This window comes from Rattus norvegicus, chromosome 2 (genome assembly GCF_021556685.1).
Source record: "Rattus norvegicus strain SHRSP/BbbUtx chromosome 2, alternate assembly SHRSP_T2T, whole genome shotgun sequence".
Classification (NCBI taxonomy): domain Eukaryota; kingdom Metazoa; phylum Chordata; class Mammalia; order Rodentia; family Muridae; genus Rattus; species Rattus norvegicus.
Window position 1 is genome coordinate 187,970,997 of NC_141535.1, and position 23,002 is coordinate 187,993,998.

Here is a 23,002-nt window from a genome sequence, read left to right on the forward strand (position 1 = left end):
TACCTAGACTAAATGTAAAGTAAAATCCATAAGGTTGGCCAGACACGACCATGCACAACTGATCTCGGCACTGGGGAGCTGAGGCAGGGCTGAGTTCAAGGCCAGCCTGGGTTAGGCAAGGAGACCTTACCACAATAAAAGGCGGTGGTGGTGGCACTTGCACACCTTTAATCCTGGCACTTGGGAGGCAGAGCCAAGCAGATGGGTGCCCGTGCATTTGTGGCCAGTCTGGTCTACAGAACAAGTTCCAGGACAACCAAGACTATAAAGGGAAACTGCCTCAAAAAACACAAACGATAACTACCAGCCACAAACCCAAAAGGATGAGGCAGAAGTGGATTACTCTCTACTTCAGGGAGAGAGAACACAGCTTTTCTGGGACCCTCATAAAACAGCAGTGGGCTAGGATCGTGTCCATTGAGCACAGGACAAGGGGAGGAAAGAGGGCAGGGGAGGGATAGGAAGGATGAGGGGTTCTAGTCCTTCATTGTCTTCTAGGAAAAGCTTTGGGGAGAGGCTCTGTTGAACCTTCAGGGAAGCCAGGTAGCTGAGGAACCCCAGAGACACACATGAAACGAGGTGACGGCCATATCACACCACCACCAGTAAACCCGGCAAGGCCCAGGCTGAGCACCAGCACGCACACAAGGCCGTTGTTGATCTTTCCAGAATCTCTTGCAGGACCATGCTCCCTTCTTAGGTCACTGCAGTGGTGTAGCTGCATGGAGGAGAAGCCAATGTCCCCCTGGTTCAAGACAGGGACACAGAACCCATTAAGAGCTCTCTGCAGGGTCTTGAAAGGACCTCCCTTTCCTTGTGTCCCATTGTTGGACCCTGGCCTTCCTCTACCAGGAGTCATATGGATACAACTAGGGGTGATCTCAAAATAACGCTGTGGGGCTGGGAAGATGGCTCAGTGAGCTAAGGCACCTGCTACTAATCTTGACAACCTGAGTTCCGTCCCTGGGACCTACGTGGTAGGAGAGAACCAGTTCCTGCAAGTGTCCTTTTGTTACCAAACTTGGGGTCACTATTTATACTATACGAAATCAAAGTTCAGCCACCTGTCCCCAAGAAGCCACCTGTGCACTTTAGCATGCATGTGCTCTATCCCTCAATAAAATGCATTTTAAAACCTTGTCAAGGTGCTATTTAAATGAATGACTGCTGTCACCACAGCAACCAAAGGACCAACCTCAGCTTACAAGTAGAACACGCCACACATCAACTGTCCCCACATCACACACACACACACACACACACACACACACACACACACACACACACACACAGATCTCTTGCTGTTTTCCTCATCAGCCTTTATAAGGCCCGAGGAGGTCTTCCTTTGGCCACTCTGGGATACTCTGCATTCACACTGTCTAGGAGTTAGCATTTGAAGCTAGTTCTATAAAGCCATTCCAACACTTGCCCTGACTCACAGTCAATATACTTGAGAGCGAAAAGTCACTCTAAAAGTTAAAGGGAATGGATGCCACAAGGTAGAATATCACAAATGGCACTGACTGGGGGCAAACACCTTTCTCACCTCACAAAATCTACCCAAAGTAATTCCCCAGACACTAGCATCCTCTGCTCAAATTACTTCTTCCGTAGGTCCAGGAGAGTCTTTATAGCATGGTTAGCACACCCACAAGACTGCTGTTACTGGGTCCATCGTGGCCACATAAGGAGAGGTATGTGACACAGTTCCTGTCCCCGGGGCATCACCAGGGCGTTGATCCCATAACCCCCACATGTGCTGGTGGTTGGTGTTGCTCCAAAGTTGATGTCATCTCTACTACTCTACTTTGAATCTTTCTTTCTGGGGAACATCCCCCATTACTCAGAGTTAATCACGCCATAGTAAATGAAACAGATGCAGTTTTCAGGAACAAGGAATGGAGATGGTCATGAGGCTGTGGAGGACGAGGAACAGGCTGTCCACTTGGCCTTTAGGGCATGGGAAAGGATCTAGACAGCATAACCACAAGGGCCAAGAAAGCCTACAGGGTCCTTTGTAAATGTAGTTCATTGCCAGACTTGGCCTTGATTTTGGAATTGTGAGGAGACACAGGCTGGCTCAATGACTGCTTCACTGATTTGCCAGGATGAACTTGGAGACATCAAGGATAGACAGAGCGATCTCAGGAGGAAAGGTATGGATAGAGAAAGTAGGAATTCCTATACAGTTTAGGAATCAATAGTATTAGAAGGAGAGTACATGAGGTTATGGAATTGCTAGGATAAGGAAATGAAGATTAAAGAATTAAAAGATGTAGAACCATAGAGAACGTTTTATTTGTTTTTCTAACTGATTGAGGCATTGGAGATAACAATGCCAGGAAAGTTATTAGAGAGAGCTAAACTGCTTTACTGTTTTACTTACATAAATTCAAAACTCTCTAAGGAATCATTTTGATTCTAGTTAGGAGTTGGTCATTTTTACATGGAAGCAGTTACTAAAGACTGCTGTCTGCTGTAACAGAGAACTGCAAGAGCTGTGCCAGAACAGGCTGCGTAAACCTGAGGAAATGTGCATTCCTTTGTGCTCATTCTGCTCTGAGGAAACGGGCCAGGACTATTGATCCGGGACTCACAGTTATGTAAATCACTGATCAAAGCCTTGCTGATGGAGCGTCAGTAAATAAAAGACAATGTTCAGCCTCTCTCTGGTTATTAAACTTAAGCTGAAGTTGAACAAAGAATACTGAGAATTTCCAGGGAATAGACAGACCACCTGAACTAGCTAGCAGCTTGGATCTACTGCTGACTCTGAGTCATTATTGAATCAGCACTGTCCCCATTCCTGCCTTTCTCAGGACCCTCTTCACATTGAGTATGGACCTTGTCAGGTGTAGGAGGTGCCCACTTTGAATTCTTCGAAAGCAAGTAATTCTTGATCAAGTGCGGCTAACTGGAGAGCATTCCTTAGAATGAGTGATACCTGAGGTTTAATATCTTCTGATTGGAGATGGTGGTGGTTAATTCTGCCTTTTTAGTTTGTGGGGATGTTACATGACTGGCCTAGGGCCACTACTATAAAGAAATGCCCCTATATTTTCCCACGTGGCTCTCATCTATGAAAGTATTTCCAAGTCAGCCCAGTGGGGCTTTTGGATTTGTCCCAACACCTTAGCATGCACTGTGCTTTGTGAGGAAATGGAAGCCATTTTTACCTGGATGTTTAAGATCACACATCACCCACCCTGGCCTGTTTTCCAGCTATGGGTGTGACCTCAGTAGAGGTCACATGAGCATAGCTTATTCTTTCTCATATGAGAACGGGTGGTCGGTCATTAGGATCCCCAGCAGAGACTGGACCTCACTGGAGTGTGCAGAGGGCTGCCTGCATGTTCTGAGAAGCCAATGTGCACACACATCACCCACCCTCTCTCGTATTGACTGAGGTCTCACTGCTGCACCTCGATGCACCAAGGTATAACCTTGCTCCCAAGTTATTCCTGATTGGTTAATAAAGATCTCTACAGCCAATAGCTGGGCAGAAAAGAGATAGCTGGGTTCCCTGGCTTGGCACCAGGGGGGACCACGAGGAGAGAAGGGAAAAGGTGGACAGTGGGAAGACACCATGGGTTGAAAGTCAAGAAAGCAAGGCCATGAAGGCTGGCCAATTGGAGTTAGGAGCAGCCCAGATGAAACATAGTTATACCTTGCAGTTATCGATAGGAAAGTAGATTCTAATAGCATAGAGGGTAGATATCCGTCCCGCTCTAGTGCTGACATAGGCTTATTGTAAATAATAAAAGTCGTGTGTCTTTTATCTGGGAACTACTCCAAGGAGGGGTAGAAGCCCACAGTCAAGAGTAAGTATTTTCAACAATAATCCCTCGTATAAGAACCAGCAGAGCTCAAGGTCACACCACTGTGTTCCAGTTCACCCCCTCTGCTTCTAGGCCCATTGCTTTCAAGGTCTGCTACAGCAAGGTCAGAATCAGCTGGACTGAGACAGGAGCAGGCCTAGCGCCAGCAGGCAGGCTGGGAGTGAAGTCTTCCCCACTACTGGGGCTAGGAGCTCTCAACAGATGGCTATTCATATGGAGTTCATTCTGCCACCGTCTGAGAAGGTCCTGTAAAACACCGGCCAACTCCTGCTAAGCTTGCAGGCGTAGCTGAAGGCCACACTGATCTTCACCTTGCAAAGTCTGACTAAAGTGACTTCCTAGACATCAACATCATCTGCTCAAATTGCTTTCTCCCCGACCCAGAACGTCTACACTGCTGCAGCATACGACCTGTGTGTTTAGCCACACCCAGGAGACTTCTGGTACCGGAAGACACACTTGGAAGTCTCTGAAAGAAAAGCACCAGCCAGGGCCCGGCCTGCACTGTGCTGGGTTTTACTCTTTAATGTGCACTCCTAACATGAGAGAGCTCTGAAATACAAGCTATGTTCCTGTGAAAACTCCTCTAGATAACCTCAGAACGGAAGGGAGGAGCTATCTTCAGGGCGCCCACATGCTGAGGTACTATGCAAACCCCAACCTTCCTTTACATACCCTGATGGTCAGATGCCAAACCCTTGAGGCAGCCTGTGGGCGCCCTCTGCTGGCTTTTTGGGATAATGACCGTACAGACACCCATGTGGAGTTAGATTCTTTACTAGATATTAGTTCAGGTCACAGTGAGCGGGTTTCCTCAGAAGAGCCTGAGGGGCTGGGACCGCTGAGCCCCTGGGTCAGAAGCAGAACTGGAAAGCCTCAGAAACATGCTGCTTCCATGCGTCCAGGCTGGGCAGTAGGGAGGAGAGGCCCATGACGTGCCAAGTGTCTCCGTCAGACACCTTGGAGGTCTGGTAGGACAGCAGCTGTACCCCCGCCTCTGCCAGTAGGCCTGGGAGGAAAGGAAAGCCTTGGTTAGCATGGCGCTTGAGTGAAGGGGTGAGAGGGCAGGGTCCAGAACACGGAGAAGTCAGGTTTCCGCGACCAAAGCTGCATGGGGGAGGGAGAGAGGAGAGGGGGAGGGGGCAGGAGCTTAAATGGCAAGACAGGTGACTTTCCTCTACACAGACTCTTCTCAGCACCACCTAAGCATTAGGAAAGTCAGAGGGAAGAAAGCAAGAAAAGCCGAGAACTTCTCTCTGGGCAGCTGTCAAAGATGGTGAGATAAGACCACTCCCCCCACCTCCCAAAGTCTGGGGACACACCCTCCACCAAGACCCAGAACCCCCAGCAGCTTAGGTCCCAGGAGACTGGGGCCACACCACAGAAGAGGTGCTCTGACACACTTTCCTGTGGCTAAGCTGGCCACTAGGACCTATGGAAAGCCAGTCCATTTAGGAATCTCCCGGGATATAGTGTATGGGAACATAGCAAACTTGTTCCATGGCTGGGATAGTGGGCACTCTGCCCACCTCCGTCTATACAGCTGTGATCTCAGATAAGCCACTTTCCCCGCCTCAGTTCCTAATGTTGTAGGAACAGTTCAGAAAGACCTTCTGTGAGGAACATATAGAAATATCCCAGGCAGAAAAAGGTCCAAAGGAAGCATCTCTCTACCGTCCAATTCCAGGGAAGACCACCTCAATTCCCTGGCCAGCCTCTCACCGATCATAGTGGGCAGCATGACAGGGTCGGAGGGCTGAGCCCGGAACAGGAGCAGGGGCTGGCCCCTGCGTAGAGGCACCTCTGGCCTGAAGACAGCTCCGTTGAGCATCTGCAACATTGGTGTGGTGCCCTGGACCAAGCCCACAGCTTGGTAGGGGGCACCTGCCAAGGCCACAGTCAGGAGGCATTCCCCGATGCCCTGCTCTCCTGGGACACCAGGACTGTGGGAGGTGGTGACCTGCAGAGAAACGACAGATACAGTCGGACTCTCTCCCCTCAGCCTCATCACCCGTGTGCGTGTGCGTGTGCGTGTGCGTGGTCTAGCCTGGCCCACCAGTTCAGTGGGGCTAGGGACAAATGGCATGAACATTATGCTCCTGGACATTAGCTTTTCTAGACAGTCAACATGGCCCATAAAGGGAGGGCCAGGGGTCTGCTTGGCTGGCCAGGAAGGGTAAGAAGTGAGGAGCAAGTCGGACAAGGACCAGGCACTGGGTAGCTAAGCAGCCTGGCCCCTTCTGCTCTAGCTTCTTACTCAGTGGCCTGACTAGGGTGCAGGAAAGGAGGGAAGTGGGGTTGTAGTGGGAGAACTCTGTTCTTACAGCTTCAGCCAGTTTCAACTGCCCGAGACCTAGACTTTGATCCAAAAGGGGAATGAGAGGAAGCCCCTGACAGGAAGCTGAGGTGGTAGAGGAGCTAACCCAGGGTTTAGAAGCATCTCCTAGCTCCACACAGATGCAGCCCTGCTCAGCCGTTTTTCCTCAGTTGTGAAATGCAGCCCCGCCCCCTCATTTCAGAACATTTTGGCACTATACACTCAGTATTTCTTGAGTATGAGCTCACCCTGAAATGCTCAGACATAGGCTCTTCCCCTTTAGAGATGAAGGAATTAAGGCTAGCCGTCACCAGTAGGCAGGGTGGACGGCGAGAAGCAAGCCGGAGTGAAATTGAACAGGCTTCTAAGATGTGGGGTGGAGTGAGGCATTGGGGACTTAGTAGCAGGAGGATCAGGAGTTCAAGGACAACCTGGGTTCTAAGAGAATGTCTTTAAAAAAAAATTAAAGAAAAGGGGGACAGGAGAGCTGTGCTCAGAGTAAATAAAGAGGGGGCACACGCACATTGAGGCCAGCCTCTTTCACCAGTAGCTTAGCGTTCACCAAGTTCACATCTGCCTGTTTTGATGCTTCTCTCAGAAGGCCGACAATGACCGCAGGGCTCAGGCAGGTCCCAGCATTCTTCAGAGATGTTCCTGGAGGCACAGAGAAGAGCTGCCCTGAAGATGACTGTTCACTAGGTACCACAGGAGGGGGCAGGGCATCACAGGCACTTCACTCTCAGCTACAATGCCCTTGTTGCCTTGGGAACCCTCACTGCATGCCAGACTGGTCACTGTGACTGCTTCCCATTACTGAAAGCCAGCTGGGACAGATCTGGGTCCAAGCCCAGAAACTGAGGGAGCTTTAACCATTTGGAGAAACTCCACTCCAAAACGCAGACCAACTCAACTGACCACTATGGCCTGCCTGTCTTCCCAGAAGATACTTGGAAAACTGTGTGATGCCGAGTGGCCGGAACTCAAGATCCTTGCAAGCACTCAGAGAGGTGCCACTGAAGTAACTACGTGCCCACAGCCCCCTGGCATGCTTCCTTAGGGTCTGGGTCCTCAGGCCAGTGGACATGGCACCTCCTGGCTCTGCCTGTCCCAGGGTTTGGGGTTTACCTGTCCTGCCCAACTTGACATTTTCTCCCCAAGTGTCAGGTGCCAAATAGGTGGTGGGGGGAGATAGCCTTGTACAGGGTGAAGGGACCACCCAACCCATCTGCTGAATGGTGGACCCACTACCAAGAAAGCAGAGTTGAATGCAATTACAGGTCAGAATCAGATCCAAATAATTTTGCTAGCTAGTTTAGATTCTCTTTACAGATTCCAATGTCTTCTATGGGAAACACGTGTATCCTAAAGCATTGTATAAATGTGACAAATAAGTTTTCCCAGGGAATTTATATCCCACTTACACCATAGTGGGTGAGTTACACCCAGAGTAGGGTCCAAGTCCCCTGAATCTGCCACTAGATCTGCAATGAGCATTGGACACACCCAGCAGAGATAAGTCCATGTACCCTGGTAGTGCCCCTAACTCATGCGTTGGTCCTGGTCAGAACTAGGCTCACCTTGTGTCACCACCTGGATGGTCCCTTTAGGGGAGCCAGCCCAGGCGTGCATCAGTGTGCCCAATGCTTCTGCCAGACCAATCCAAGGCTTGGTGTGTGGAGAGAAGGCACTGGTAAGAGCCTGGGCGTTTACCTGCAGAAAGAGGGGAAGTAAATTAGGGCACACCTGCTCGAATGAACAACTGAATCAATGTTGTGTGGCCAAGAGTCAGCTTGGCATAGGGAGGCAACTAAGGTGGTGGATGACATGTCCACCAACCATCAAACAGGGAGCAGAGACTTGTCCCTGTAGGTGAGAAGAACTGCAGAGCCCAAGGGGACACAGAAAGCTTCAACTACGCTACACGGCGAGAACAGGGGTAAGAAGCCTTGCCTCCTTCATTGAGCAGCACAGGTACTGGTACTCTGTGGGAGATTGGCTTCTTGTGTGATGGAGAGCCGTCTGGACAGCTCAGTAGTGGTAGGGAGGCAGGGGGCGCTTCTTGGGGATGCTGATATAATTTGCCTTTTTCTGCTTCTGCTTTGAGACAGGGTCTCACTCCACAGTCTGGCCTGGTGAAACTCCAGCCTTACCTAACTCCCCAGTGCTAGGGTTAGAAGAGGGAGCCACCACATCTGAATCATTTTATTTTCTATTTCGATGACTTTAAGTGAACACTGAACACTACGCACGGTTACCGTGACTTATAAACATATCCAGGCAGCTCTGATTATACTATATTATGCTTCAAACATCCACCAATGCCAAGTATGTTGAGGCATGCTTGGGAATTGAGCATCCAGGGCAAGTAGAATGGCCCTGGGCATTCCTAGTAGAGTCTCAGGGCATACACCTCTCTCCCCTCCCAGGGACCCCTAATAACAGAGCTTCCTTGTTCCGAGGTAGAATTCCTACTCCTTTTTTGTGGTTGCAGATGCTCTAGGGCTCCCAGTCAGGTGTTAACAATTTCTTTGAGGCTGTATAGAAAGAATCCATCCAAGAAGGATCTAATTAGGAACCCAGGTTCTAAATCTGGGTATGATGGCTCAGTCATGTGATCTTGAGCAGTAAGGAGAACAAGGTGGGAGGTTCTCTCTGTGTCCCAGGCCAGCTGTAGATACAGAGTAAACCCTGTCTCTAAACACAAGCCAAATCCCCACCCCACAGGCAACAAACAAGAACTGGGGCCTGAGGAAGAAAATCAAATAAGTGGCTATGAGATGAGAGAAAAACAAAACTTCTAGTCTTGTTTTAAGTTATCACCAGACGAGCTACTTTAAAAAGCTACAGGAGGCAAAGGACGGTGGGGCGGACTCAGACAGTGCAGATGTGCTTAGCTTAGAAACCAGCACGGCTCGCTTTTGTCCAGTGGGTAGGGCCTACAGAGCCCAGCCTGGGGATGTGCTCTCTGACTGTATGTCTGTGAAGTAAAAGGATGTGCAGTGGTCTGGAAAATAAATAGGAAGATGCCAGGGCAGAGTCAGGTGCCTCTGGACACCAGCCTGGTCCAATGCTCATCTATGCTATGGTCGGAGAACTGACGAAGATGCAGGAATAACTGAGAGATGTCCTCTTGTAATAGAAATCATCTCTTTCCAAAGGCTATCAGCAGGGTGGGGTGGATTGTTTGATTTTTATTGTGACTAAGAGAGTTCGTATTTTACGTAAGATGGTAACACTCTGTCTTTGTACTCCATGGAGCTTTCGTGAAGAAGTTCCTGTCAGAAAGTCATGGGATCTCACCACCACCTCAGGGCAGGTAACTAACTCGAAGGGTTCCCAGGGAGAACATAGAAGCCTGCCTTTGAAAAAGCTCTCCCTGGGAAGAAGAGTCAAGCTCTATCAGGTTGCCCAAAATGGGGGGCGGGGAGGGGGAGCATTCATTAGCAGGACATCATCAGCCGAGGCAGACTTCATTCAGACGTCCAATCTCTGGTTGGACAACTCAGTCAGGAGCCCAGTCAAGGTGGCCTGCTCACAAACTCACTGGGAAGCCAGATGAACAGGAAACTGTGCTCTGGTCTCAAGGAACCAACAGTGTGTGGAGGAGAAAGAGGATGGGCATGCCATCCAGTCACCACAGGCTCTCATACCACAACTGGCCCGCCCTCAAGGAGGCCCCTAATCACAGACCAAATGGCATCCTGTCTTGAGACAGAGAACTGAGCTGTCTAAATGGAGGGCTGAGTGAAACCTGACTGAGAACACGATGCTAAGAATGCCCAGTACACACCCGCTTCCCCCACACTCTTTCTCTCTCTCTCCCTCTCTCCTTCCCTCTCCCCCTCTCTCTCTCTCCCTCTCTCTCTCTCTCTCTCTCTCTCTCTCTCTCTCTCTCTCTCTCTCTCACACACACACACACACACACACACTGGGCCTTGCTCCGTCACCCTAGCAACACCTCCCCATTCCCAAGGCATGTGGACAACAAAGGAGCCTTTTTCTCTGGTGGCTGAGCCTGGGAAGGGTCACAATGTCTGCAGCAAGTCTACAATATAACAGCTCGGAACCTGACTCCCAGCTCCAAGGTCTTAGCTATCAAGACTACAGAAAGGCTGCTCTGTCCACCTCTCCCAAGGGCCAACACAAGTATAGGTTCCAACTCTTCAGTTCCCAGGGCTGAGCCTGTCCACCCCTAGCTGCTGTGTCTGTGTCTTTTCTCTCTATCCAGATTCCAGGCCCCAGTCTCATGTCGACATACTTACAACCCCTGTTAGAGATTTCCCCTTCACCATGTCCACAAACTGGACTGCGATTTCCTCCCCACAGCGGCTCTGGGCCTCCTTGGTGCTGGCGCCCAGGTGGGGACAGCTGATGACGTTCTCGTGGTCCACTAAGGCCCGGTCCCGTGGTGGCTCCTGCCCAGAGAGATATCTCTAAGTTGGTTTTGAACTGGTTATACCTTCTGCTGTTGCTCCCACTGAACTTTGAGAATTGCAACCATGTGGCTCCCAGAAGACAGTGCAAAGATATTGACAGCAGAAGATGCTGCTGCATTATTAGGAAGACGGTCCTACACAGTGGAGCTTGTGACACAGAGAGAGAACCAGAAACACAAACCAAAACACTGTGCACCCTTGGCTGGGAATATCGTGTTGTGCCAGTGACTTGCCATGGCCTCATTACTAGATCCCACATTCAAGCCAAGGTCCATGCTCTTTCCCCTGGGGCCATACCAAGGAACCAGGATGCTAAGATAACACCTCTGAGGAGGGGGGGCCAACAGGCCTGGTGGAAGTGTACACTCAGCACTCTGTATGCTGAGGCTGAACCTTTGAACATGTTGGGAGAAGAGTATACTCTGGGGACTTTGGGAGAATACTGTCATCATTCCTGGGCTTCTGAGCCTCCCTGGGAAGGGAAGAGGAAAAGAGGGATGCTAATGGGTAGCAGGCAGGCCATCTCCTTGGCCGTTTGGCTGACTTAAGTCAAGTATCAGGAGAGACATACTAACTCCCTGTTTCCATGTCTGAAGCTCCTAGTCTAGTCCTCTGTCCTCTCCAAGATATCAATATAGCAACTGCCTGACCAGGAATGGGTACTATTTAATGGTTTAACCATGAAGGGGAACTATTTAGGACGCTAGTTTTGCAGAAGACAGCACAGTAGAAAGGCCTCTTCAAAACTACAGGTGTGTTCTTTGAGCACAGCTTTCTCCGTGCCAGAGACAATGAGCTCCTGTCCTTCAAGATGGCGTACTTTCTTACTGAGGCCTCTCTGCTCCTCACTTTTCCCCTCTGACCTGACACAAAAGCTGCAAGCACTTACTTCTGTAAACACATCCAGTGCAGCACCAGCACACTGACCAGACTGCAGGGCACGGAGCAGGGCACCTTCATCCACAATGCCTCCTCGAGCACAGTTCACCACCCGCACGCCTTTCTTGCACTGGGCAAAGGTGCTGTCATTGAGCAAGCCTGGAAGCAAGAGGAGACATTGCCTATTATAGTGGCTCCTGACCCCCTCACTTAGCACAGGACCCCAGTTAATTCACATCTCCCCAGAGGCCTCTTTCTGCTGGATAGCAGCTACCTTATTTTCTCTTCTGTCTTCCTAGATGTTCTGGGAGAACAGACCTTGTACTGGATGTGGGTTAGATTCAAGAAGTTTCAAAGATGATGGTGCTTTGAGTGGGTCCAAGAATCAAATGCCCTGCAGTGTTCCATGAAGCCTCTACCCGAGATGCCAGTTGTATTATTTTATTTAGATACTTGTGCTTTTTCGGTGAGCTTACCCCTCCTCCATTTGAGCAAGGACTTGTGACAAAGTGTCACCACGCTCAGCAGGCCCCAGGCAGCTCACTCCCTACACTTGCTTGATGGTGTCTGGAGAAAACTCATACTGAGAGCCTACCTGTAGTGGAGGGCAGGAGCGGGGTATGGACAGTGATGAAATCACAGAGAGGCCAGATCTCCTCTAGCGGCAGCTGCTGAACACCAAAGGAGGCAGCGACTTCTGGAGAAATGATGGGGTCATAGCCTACAGTCTGGTCAGAAGAGAAGGGAGAGGCATCTTAATACTAACTTCATTATTATCAGTAACTGCACCATTAGTAACTGATGCCACTCTAAGCCTAACTGAATTCCCCTAGTGTACTTCTCAGAACAATACAGTGTGCTTGGGGCTACTCTCCTGACGGCTGTAGGTCAGTGGAAGGAGGCTTGCAGAACCAGGAGGGAGCACAGCCAGAGCAAAGGGAAGGCTGCCTGTCACTAAGCTCCAAAGCCTCAAGCAGATACAGGAACAGCTCAGGTGTGGCTGGACCAAGTGGATCTTGGAATCCCTGAGACAGGAGCACTGGTGAGAGAGAGCACTCCCATGGGGAACATGATACTCCAGGAAGCAGAAGACAGGCTGGTAAATGACGCTTTAAAGCCCAGGACAGACTTGAGAGAGGATAGCATCTGTGGGATCAGAAGGGAAACCAAGATGTGCCATTAGAAAGAAGGGTGCGATACTAGGTAGGGCTGGCGTCACCAGGTGGAAGAGCCCTCTCTCTGGATTTGGTTTAGTGAGGCTTAAAATGTCCCTGGTTTTAAAATAACCTAGATTACACAATATGCAGAGCTTAAAGTCTCTCAACTCATACTGAAGTTCCAGTGACCAAGGGCAAATTTTTTAATGTGGCATGTCAGTCTCATGAAACTGGTTCAGTGTCATCACCTGTCAGAGGTGAAAAATGGGGAGTGGGCGGGGCAAAGTGCAGATGCTCACAGCTGACTAAGGCAAGCAGAGAACAGCAATTCTATGTAAATGTAACATTTACCCTGCCTGGTGCTTTGTTGTTACTTTTTGTCTTAAAGCCGAGGCTTGCCTTACCGTTGAAATCCTCCTGCCTCAGCCTTTGAAGTACTAGGATTACACACCTGTGCTACCAGGCCTGGCTGTGAGGCTTTCATCTAACTCATACCCCGTGGGTTAGGTATTACTTCCCTAGACTAGTGGGGGTGAGGTAGGGTGGGGGAGAGGCAGTGGTTAATACTTCATACTCTGGCCTCACGGCCTGCTCTTCTAGTGCCTGTGCTCCTTCCTGGAGGGCAGAAAGATGGAATAAGAACCGGGCAGGTCAGCATGGGGGCAATCACGGGAGAGGGCAGCATTGTCCAACAGGGACAATTGTCTCCTCTCGACTCAGCCAAGAGGGGATGGAGAATCCATGATGCACGCACGCGCGCACACACACATACACACTCACTCACACACTCACATTCTCTCACGCACACAAACACACACTCACACACAAACACACACACTCACATTCTCTCATGCACACAAACACACACACTCACTCACACACTCACATTCTCTCTCACGCACACAAACACACTCACTCACTCACACACTCACATTCTCTCACGCACACAAACACACACACACTCACACACACACACTCACATTCTCTCATGCACACAAACACACACACTCACTCACACACTCACATTCTCTCACGCACACAAACACACACACTCACTCACACACACAAACGCACACACTCACTCACAAACACACATACTCACTCTCACACACACATACACTCACACACACACAAACACACACACTCACTCACACAAACACATTCTCTCTCTCATGCACACAAACACACTCACTTACTCACACACTCACATTCTCTCACGCACACAAACACACACACTCACTCACTCACACACACAAACGCACACACTCACTCACAAACACACATACTCACTCTCACACACACATACACTCACACACACACAAACACACACACTCACTCTCACACACATACACCCACACACACTCACACACAAACACACACACACTCACTCTCACACTCACATTCTCTCACACACACAAACACACACACACTCACTCACACACACAAACACACACTCACTCACACACTCACATTCTCTCACACACACAGTCACTCACTCACACACTCACATTCTCTCACGCACACACTCACTCACAAACACACATACTCACTCTCACACACACATACACTCACAAACACACACATACACACATTCTCTTTCTCACACACACACACACACACTCACACACACACACTCACACTCTCACACATGCAAACACACACACTCACACACACACAAACACACTCATACTCTCTCACACACAGATACTCATACACACACATACTCATACACACACACATACACACATTCTCTCTCTCTCTCTCTCTCTCACACACACACACACACACACACACACACACACACACACACACACACACACGCCCCTTACAAGAACAAAGTGGGATGAGATGAAACCCAGCATTGGAGACAATCTCAAGGAAGAATCCTCAGGAAGAGACTTGACCTCAGTTACATGATCCCCAACAAGCAGCCAGGCAGATGCAGAAGGCAAGCAGGTGGAGTTTATAATAACAAAGACCTAAGCACCATTGCCTGATCTACCCAGGAGGCCTCCCTACCAAGCTCAGCTTTTGTTATGGGTTCTAACTGTGGAGAAAGGAGTACAGGAACCATAAGTCACAAAGGCCTTGATGTCCTTGGAAAGGAAGGGTATAGTCCATTAGGGCAGGAATTGCCCACTGCAACCAAGGGATGTGGCTGGAGTCAGGAGTCAGGCTACTCTAGATGCATGAGGACCCTGACACAAAGAGCTATGAGATGACCTCTACCACCCACTGCTCTAGCATTCACTAACGTAAATATATTCCAAGAGAAACAAACTCCCCTTAACCCTTTAAGGATGTTAACAGTGGTCTCAGGCGTAAGTAAGAACAGGGCCTCATCCTCAAGCAGTCACTACCCTTGCAGAGGAGTGGTCCCATCCCCTTCCTGTGCATCTATGTAGAGATTATCTTGCATAGTGTATGGATGCTTCACCTGTCAATTAAAAGCCATGGCCTATGACTTAGGCAAGAAATAGAGGTGGGCTTTCAGAGCAGAGCCTAGCTATATGGTCAAGGTATTTGCAAATATAATTTGAGTCTGAGTCTTATTTCTGGGAGGCAGAACCTGGATAGAACTTCAACACTTGTCGTCCTCTACTATATGGTGTGAGAATCACTTAAAATTAGGGACTATAAATCCTCATTTACAATAACACAAAGACTTCTTTTTACACATAGAGTTTCTAGGGAAGAAAGAATGCTAATGGTTATGAATGAGTTAATACTTTGGGGCCGCATTTTACATCATTAGCCTTGTTCATAAATAAAGTCAAGGAGCTCCCTGCCCCCATCCCAGCCACCAGTGAAGTCTAGAGAAAAGGGCACTGCCTCTTGTGGCCCCGTAAGGACCCCAGCACAGAGCACGAAGGGCTTGTGGGTTTGGAGGGCCTATTCAGACGTTACCATTCTCTGATGGAGCCTGCTCATTTCTGTACTGAGAAGGAAATGCTCACTGGGGAGAGATAGAATCCTTGGCCTCATCCTCACAATTTGTCTTTGTCTGCTGCTGCCAACGCTGACGAGAACAAAGGCCCTGTTCATTCTAATTCAGATGTATTTGCCTTCTCATATGCAGCGAGGAGTGGAAAAGAACACCAGAGATCACAAAGCCATGTGTGACTGAGGAGCTCCCGGTGGTCTGTTCCACTCTTGGCAACCAAGGCAGAGATCCGGGCTGACAGCCAGGCCCACTGTCCCTGCTGTGTCAGCAGGTACCTGGGGTTGGAGGGAGGGGGCTGGGAAAGGAGAGGCCAGAGAGCAGGGCCTCAGCTTCTTCCTCACAGAGAGATAAGAGAGGAAGAGTTTTCCTGGCATTGATCCAGCTGGGAGAAGCCTGGCTTCTGAGCTTCGCTAGTGATAACCAGGGCACAGAGGAGCAGAACTGGGCTGGAGTTCTCACACTAGGGGACTGCGCTGACAAAGGCGGACAGAATAACATCAGGGTGACAGGCCTGCCTGGCTCCTACATGCCCACAAAAGGCTCAGATGTCATAGTGTACAGAAGCTAGGGGGCGTGCTGGATTTTGGGGGTTTTTTGGGGGGGGGGATTTGTTTGTTTTTGGTCAACTTGACACAAACCCAGAGACATCTGGAAAGAGGGAATTTTTATTTACATTTCAAATGTTATCCCCTCTCCCAGTTTCCCATCTATTATTCCCCTTCCCCTTCTTCTATAAGGGTATTTCCCCTCATCAACCAACCCCCTCCCTGCCTCCCTGCCCTGACATTCCCCTACACTGGGGAGTCCAGCCTTGGCAGGACCAAGGGCTTCTCCTCCCATTGGCGTCCAACAAGGCCATCCTCTGCTACATATGCAGCTTGAGCCATGGGTCTGTCCATGGTCTCTTTGAATGGTGGTTTAGTCCCTGGGAGCTCTGGTTGGTTGGAAATGTTGTTCTTATGGAGTCACAAGCCCCTTCAGCTCCTTCAATCCTTTCTCTAACTCCTCCAATGGGGACCCTGTTCTCAGTTCAATGGTTTGCTGCTAGCATTTGCCTTGGAAAGAGAGGATCTTAACAGAGAGAAATCCCTTCATAAGATTGGTCTTAGGCAAGACTGTGGAATATTGTCTTGATTAATGACTGCTTTGGGAGAGGCCGGTTCCCTGTGGTGTACCCCCCTGGGCAGGTGGTCCTGGGTGGTGTAAGAAAGTAGCATGAGCAAGCCGGTAAGCTGCACGTCTGTGTTGCCTCCGCATCCGTTCCTGCCTTGGGGTCCTGCTTCCAGGCTCCCGCCCTGTCTTGCCTGTTAAATGGAATGCCTGCCAGTCAAGCTGCTTTGGGGCATGGTGCTTCCTCAGAGCAGTAGAAAGGTAACTATGACAAGTTTCCTCAACGGTCCCAGTGCCACCTTGCTGGTGTTACAGAAGGCAGAGCTGGGAGATTCCCCTTCTAGATCCAGGGCTCTGCTGGCTCAACAGAACATGGAGAAATGAGGCCTTGAAGTTTAAGGGGGCTCCAAGGCAGAGCTGGTCGAAACATGTCTTTCCCCTTCCTCAGAGCTGTGTTTTGAGCATCAGAACTCCTTCTGCCACCTCAATGGATTTTACACACAAACTTAACAAGATGTCACCTCAAGACTGCTTAGGTGAAAGCCCAAAGTCCTCCCCCAGTTCTCCCTAACCCCTCCTCCACCCTCAGCTCTCCCCAATCCCTCCTCACTCCTGCCTGTGTCTATCCCCCTGCACCTTGGCTGAACCTGGGGTTTGGGATGAAGGTCGCTGTTGCGGGGCAGTTAAGGATTCTGGGTGCCGGGGGTGGTGAGATGGTTTGGTGGCTAAGGCTGCTCGCTGCCAAGGCAGACCACCCCAGCACCCACATGGTGGAGAGACAGAACCAATTCCCTCAGGCTATCCTCTAACTTCTACACACATGACACGTACACACTCATCTGCACACACAATTTAAAAAATGTAAACATTTGAAATAAAATGGTAATTTTTTTCTGGGATAAGAGTTGCCTAAGCTAAAAAGTGCCTGCTATTTTCTTGGCTGAGCGGTGGACGCTTAGGGATTTAATGTGGGTCAGGTGTGGAAACAGTGTGACCCCGGAAGCCAGGACACCCTGAGTGAAGTAAGAACTCTTACTTCTGGTCTGTGTTTTAAGCCTGTCCATGACCTTGCTGTGAGCCTCAGTTTCCCCTGAACATGGCAACTGACACAGCAGACTTTAGGAAACAGGCTGGCCAGGAAAGACCAGTGACAGCCAGGGCCTCAGGTGCTGAGGTCAAGATTCATCACAACCCTGGTCACAAAGACATAACCAAGAGATGCTGATGGGCTCCCTTTGGGTCACTGGTAAGGAAGCACAGGGCTCAGTTCCAAGCTGGCTTGGACCTGGTCACACATCCTAAGGGATATCCCAGCACGAACAAGTTGTGTCAATAACTAATGGAATGTTATTTAGCAACACAGTGAGGAAAAGCCCCAGGTAACAGCAGAGTGGAATCCATTCCTCTAACGCTGCTAAAGTCATGTTGTCTTTTTCACCAGACACAACACGATTAGCCACGATTCCGTGGTTTTGCAAAGATTCCCCCCACTCCCTCCAAATGTTTCAAAAGCCAAACCTGTCTAGTTGCTTTTTTGAGCCCCACACAGACAGTGGGATATAGTCTAGCTACACTTCTTGTCAGGATGACGAGTCAGCCACTCCAGCCTTTCCATGCCGGCAAGGACTTAATTCTTTATACTTGAGGCAGGATCTCAGTATGCAGCCCGGGCTAACCTCGAATTCTTGACCCTCCCTCAGTTTCCTGAATGACAGGCGTGCTCCACATAGTCTAATTCTAATTCCCTCTCCTTGCTTTCTGGCATCCACAAATAGTATTTGGTACAGGGTATCAGAGGGTGGACAGGGCAGAGCTTTGAGTCATCATGAACGGCTTTCCTCCCTCGTGATAGGGTTCCTATTTGGACCTTACACTAATCTCTCTAACAGTGCTAACAGGCCCAGGGGATGCCGTTTATTCCTGTGGGAATTAGGGAAGGGCCTTTGCTGAAATCTCAATGTCTATCACTGCTGGAATGGCCAATAAAAAACCAGTCATCCATGCCAGAGCATTCCACACGCAAGTTCAAAAACATAGTAGGTCCAGTTACATCTTTACCTTAACACCATATGCAACACTGTCTTGCACAGGTCTGCAACCTTCTCTGGGTTAGTGCATTCTATGCACATGCAGAGAACGCAGTCTGTGTGCCAAAGCAGTGCTACTAAGAGGAGGCTCATGCAGGGAGGCTGATTCAGGAGACACCATCATTTATTACTTAGTTAAAACATTAGGTTGGGCATCCTGGAACATGTCTGGAATCTGAGCGTTTAGAAGTCAAGGAAAGGGGTTGGGGACTTAGCTCAGTGGTTAGAGCGCTGGCCTAGGAAGCACAAGGCCGTGGGTTCGGTCCCCAGCTCCGGAAAAAAGAACCAAAAAAAAAAAAAAAAAAAAAAAAAGAAGTCAAGGAAAAAGGGTTACAAGCTCCAGGCTATCCTGGGTAACTTGGCCAGACCCCATCTCAAGACAAAACGATAAGAGGGACTGATGATGTAGTTCAGTGGTCTAGTGACTCATCAGTTTGTGTGAGGCTTTGGGTTCAAAACCCAGCAGCCCAAAACAAACCAAACAACCAAACTCCCACATTAAAAAAGTCTAAAGGTAAAGAGATACTTGTAAATCCCCATGTTCCACCAGACTCGTTATTATTTTTAAAGGGAACAAGACTAGTTTGAAAATGAGCTTAGTAAGAATTAATCATAAAGCTAGTAAGAGAGCTCAGAAGGCACTTACTACCAAGAGGACGACATGAGTTTGATCCTGGACCACACAATGGAAGGAGAGAACCAAGTCTCACAATGTGTCTGACCTCCATACGCGTGCACTCCTGTGCACACACATAAACGTAATGTATTTCTTAATGTGATCATTGTTTCCTAATCTAGATACTTACAACTATGTGGTCTTATTGTCCTTGGCTTCAAGGACACCGGGAGGAGCTTGGAGAATCTCTGTATCCCAAGATAACATTCACTAAAACCCAAGAGCATCACAGGGTCATCAGCTGAGCGGGAGATCGCCGAAGGGGCTTGGCAGGGGAGGGCAGTATAAGCCATGTTGTAGGAGGTCACAAAGAATGTTTCAAAACCAAGATTAGTTGGAGTGACAGAAAGTAGCCCCAAGTAAAGGTAACAATACCCTCAGAACCCTGGTAGTTTTTAAACATGGCTATGTATGGCTGGGACTCCTATCATCCCAGGACTCGGGAGGTTGAGGCAGGAGGATTATAAATTTGAGACTAGCCCAAACTACATTGTTAAACTTTATCCTATAAGCATGCTGCGTACGACATACTCAAAGCTAGAGAGCAGCACTGAGATGAACAGGCTCTAGACATCTCTCTGACACAAACACGCCTGAGAACTACCTATCACTTCTTGACATTGATGCTGAAGGCCCCACATGGCCCAGGCCTGTAGGTAGGGAAGCAGTAGGGTAGCACCAGGTGGCTGGCAGGCTTCCCTCTCACCACCTTTACTCTGGAAACAAAATGGGGCTCTTTGGCTGGATTCGGTAACTGCCAAGGTCTCCCGGTGTTCAAAAGCTAGGAGAATCTGGGTATTGATACCACAAGGACAACGGGAACCATGGGGTGATTGGGAGCCTTACTCTCTGTCCCAGGCCAATGTACACCAATGAAATGCTCAGCTGAATCGGTTCATGTACTTAGGATTGCATAAGCACGGGCCTTAGCTTTTAGATCAGAACTCATCCTGGGAGGATCTGATTATTGTCAAAACGATTTTCTTAATATGTTCAACTAAGGCTTTCCGGGTGCTGTGTGACCATAATCCCTGTAATTCCCTCAACAAAAGCATTAAATATGGAATGTCCACTGGCATCCACTCAACTAACTTCAGCTCTCATCGCAGACAAGCACTGGTCACACTCATCTAGCATCCAGGCAGAGTTGGAAAAGAGAGAGTTGAAGTGACTTCTGAGGCAGGTATGAAGCTGCCTAGTAATTTCCCATATCAGGGCATGCAAACAGACATGTATTTTAAAGGAAGGATCTTGTTACATAACCCAGGCTGGGTTTGAACTCATAAACCACCTGCCAAAGTCTCCCAAATACTGAGATTATAAGCATGCGACCCTATGCCCATCCATCAGCCCCTTTCAGCTTTGCTGGGATAGTGAGGGAATCAGGGAAGGCAGAAAGCATTTCTGTTTAAAAATTACCGGAGAGAGTAGACACAGAGTAACTTAGAGGCCCTCATAACACCACAAAAATGGAGGTTTGTCAAAACGGCAACCAACAGATTGGGAAAAGATCTTTACCTATCCTACAACAGATAGAGGCCTTATATCCAAAATATACAAAGAACTCAAGAAGTTAGACCACAGGGAGTCAAATAACCCTATTAAAAAACAGGATTCAGAGCTAAACAAAGAATTCACAGCTGAGGAATGCCAAATGGCCGAGAAACACCTAAAGAAATGTTCAACATCTTTAGTCATAAGGGAAATGCAAATCAAAACAACCCTGAGATTTCACCTCACACCAGTGAGAATGGCTAAGATCAAAAACTCAGGTGACAGCAAATGCTGGCGAGGATGCGGAGAAAGAGGAACACTCCTCCATTGTTGGTGGGATTGCAGACTGGTACAACCATTCTGGAAATCAGTCTGGAGGTTCCTCAGAAAATTGGACATTGAACTGTCTGAGGATCCAGCTATACCTCTCTTGGGCATATACCCAAAAGATGCCCCAACATATAACAAAGACACGTGCTCCACTATGTTCATCGCAGCCTTATTTATAATAGCCAGAAGCTGGAAAGAACCCAGATGCCCTTCGACAGAGGAATGGATACAGAAAATGTGGTGCATCTACACAATGGAATATTACTCAGCTATCAAAAACAATGACTTTATGAAATTCGTAGGCAAATGGATGGAACTGGAAAATATCATCCTGAGTGAGGTAACCCAATCACAGAAAAACACACATGGTATGCACTCATTGGGCTATTAGCCCAAATGCTTGAATTACCCTAGATGCATAGAACACATGAAACTCAAGACGGATGATCAAAATGTGAATGCTTCACTCCTTCTTTAAAAGGGGGAACAAGAATACCCTTGGCAGGGAATAGAGAAGCAAAGATTAAAACAGAGACAGAAGGAACACCCATTCAGAGCCTGCCCCACATGTGGCCCATACATATACAGCCACCCAATTAGACAAGATGGATGAAGCAAAGAAGTGCAGGCCGACAGGAGCCGGATGTAGATCTCTCCTGAGAGACACAGCCAGAATACAGCAAATACAGAGGCGAATGCCAGCAGCAAACCACTGAACTGAGAATAGGACCCCCGTTGAAGGAATCAGAGAAAGAACTGGAAGAGCTTGAAGGGGCTCGAGACCCCTTATGAACAACAATGCCAAGCAACTAGAGCTTCCAGGGACTAAGCCACTACCTAAAGACTATACATGGACTGACCGTGGACTCTGACCTCATAGGTAGCAATGAATATCCTAGTAAGAACACCAGTGGAAGGGGAAGCCCTGGGTCCTGCTAAGACTGAACCCCCAGTGAACTAGATTGTTGGGGGGAGGGCGGCAATGGGGGAAGGATGGGGAGGGGAATACCCATAAAGAAGGGGAGGGGGAGGGACTAGGGGGATGTTTGCCCGGAAACCGGGAAAGGGAATAACATTCGAAATGTAAATAAGAAATACTCAAGTTAGTTTTTAAAAAAAAGTAATCAATATATCTAAAAAGTAATAAAATAATGAAGTTATTTAATTATTAAAAAAAAAATGGAGGTCTGTCACAGAAGAACATTTGCTGGCCCCATGAGACTCTGGGAGTTGAGGGTCCCGCGTCAAGTATTCTCAGCTTTTGTGTTCAAATGTCTTAATGAAAGGATCAAAGTTCCTTTTCTCTCTGACTTTACTGCCTACTTAATAAGAGGCTCTAGAGATCCACACAGGACAAAGCCCTCAGCTTCTCCCATGCCTACCCATCTCTTCCAATACTGCTTCAGAAAGAGCCATGCCCACAGTGTCCGGAAACCTCTTACCTTCATTCCAAAGGCCTGCATTCGGGCGGCCACCTCTCTTCCAATTCTGCCCAGGCCAAGAATTCCCAGTGTCTTCCCGTTCAGCTCTGTCCCCATGAACTGCAACCGCAAAGGTGAAAGGCAAAGATGACCAAGTCAGGACCAAGAGCGGGGGTTGGGCATTGAGCCCGCATGGGTGAGGCAAGGGAACAGCTCACCTTCTTCCGGTCCCATTTGCCATCTTTCATCGAAGCCGTCGCCTGGGGGATCTGCCTGCAAGAACAGGGCAGGTTCAGTGGGTCGCCCTACAGC

The 23,002-nt window shown here is 48.9% G+C and overlaps 1 protein-coding gene across 1 annotated transcript in view; it reads right to left on the minus strand.

The window, feature by feature from the left end:
* Positions 1-4,598: 4,598 nt before the first annotated feature.
* Phgdh (phosphoglycerate dehydrogenase) overlaps positions 4,599-23,002 on the minus strand; it is a 29,090-nt gene continuing 10,686 nt past the window's right edge. The window contains exons 4-12 of the mRNA NM_031620.2: positions 22,909-22,963; positions 22,712-22,810; positions 12,067-12,199; positions 11,482-11,630; positions 10,419-10,571; positions 7,734-7,866; positions 6,680-6,810; positions 5,562-5,799; positions 4,599-4,848 (exon numbers count right to left, since the gene is read on the minus strand). Coding sequence (NP_113808.1) covers positions 4,694-4,848; positions 5,562-5,799; positions 6,680-6,810; positions 7,734-7,866; positions 10,419-10,571; positions 11,482-11,630; positions 12,067-12,199; positions 22,712-22,810; positions 22,909-22,963 — 1,246 coding nt within the window. The 3' untranslated portion in view covers positions 4,599-4,693. The remainder of the gene's footprint in view (positions 4,849-5,561; positions 5,800-6,679; positions 6,811-7,733; positions 7,867-10,418; positions 10,572-11,481; positions 11,631-12,066; positions 12,200-22,711; positions 22,811-22,908; positions 22,964-23,002) is intronic.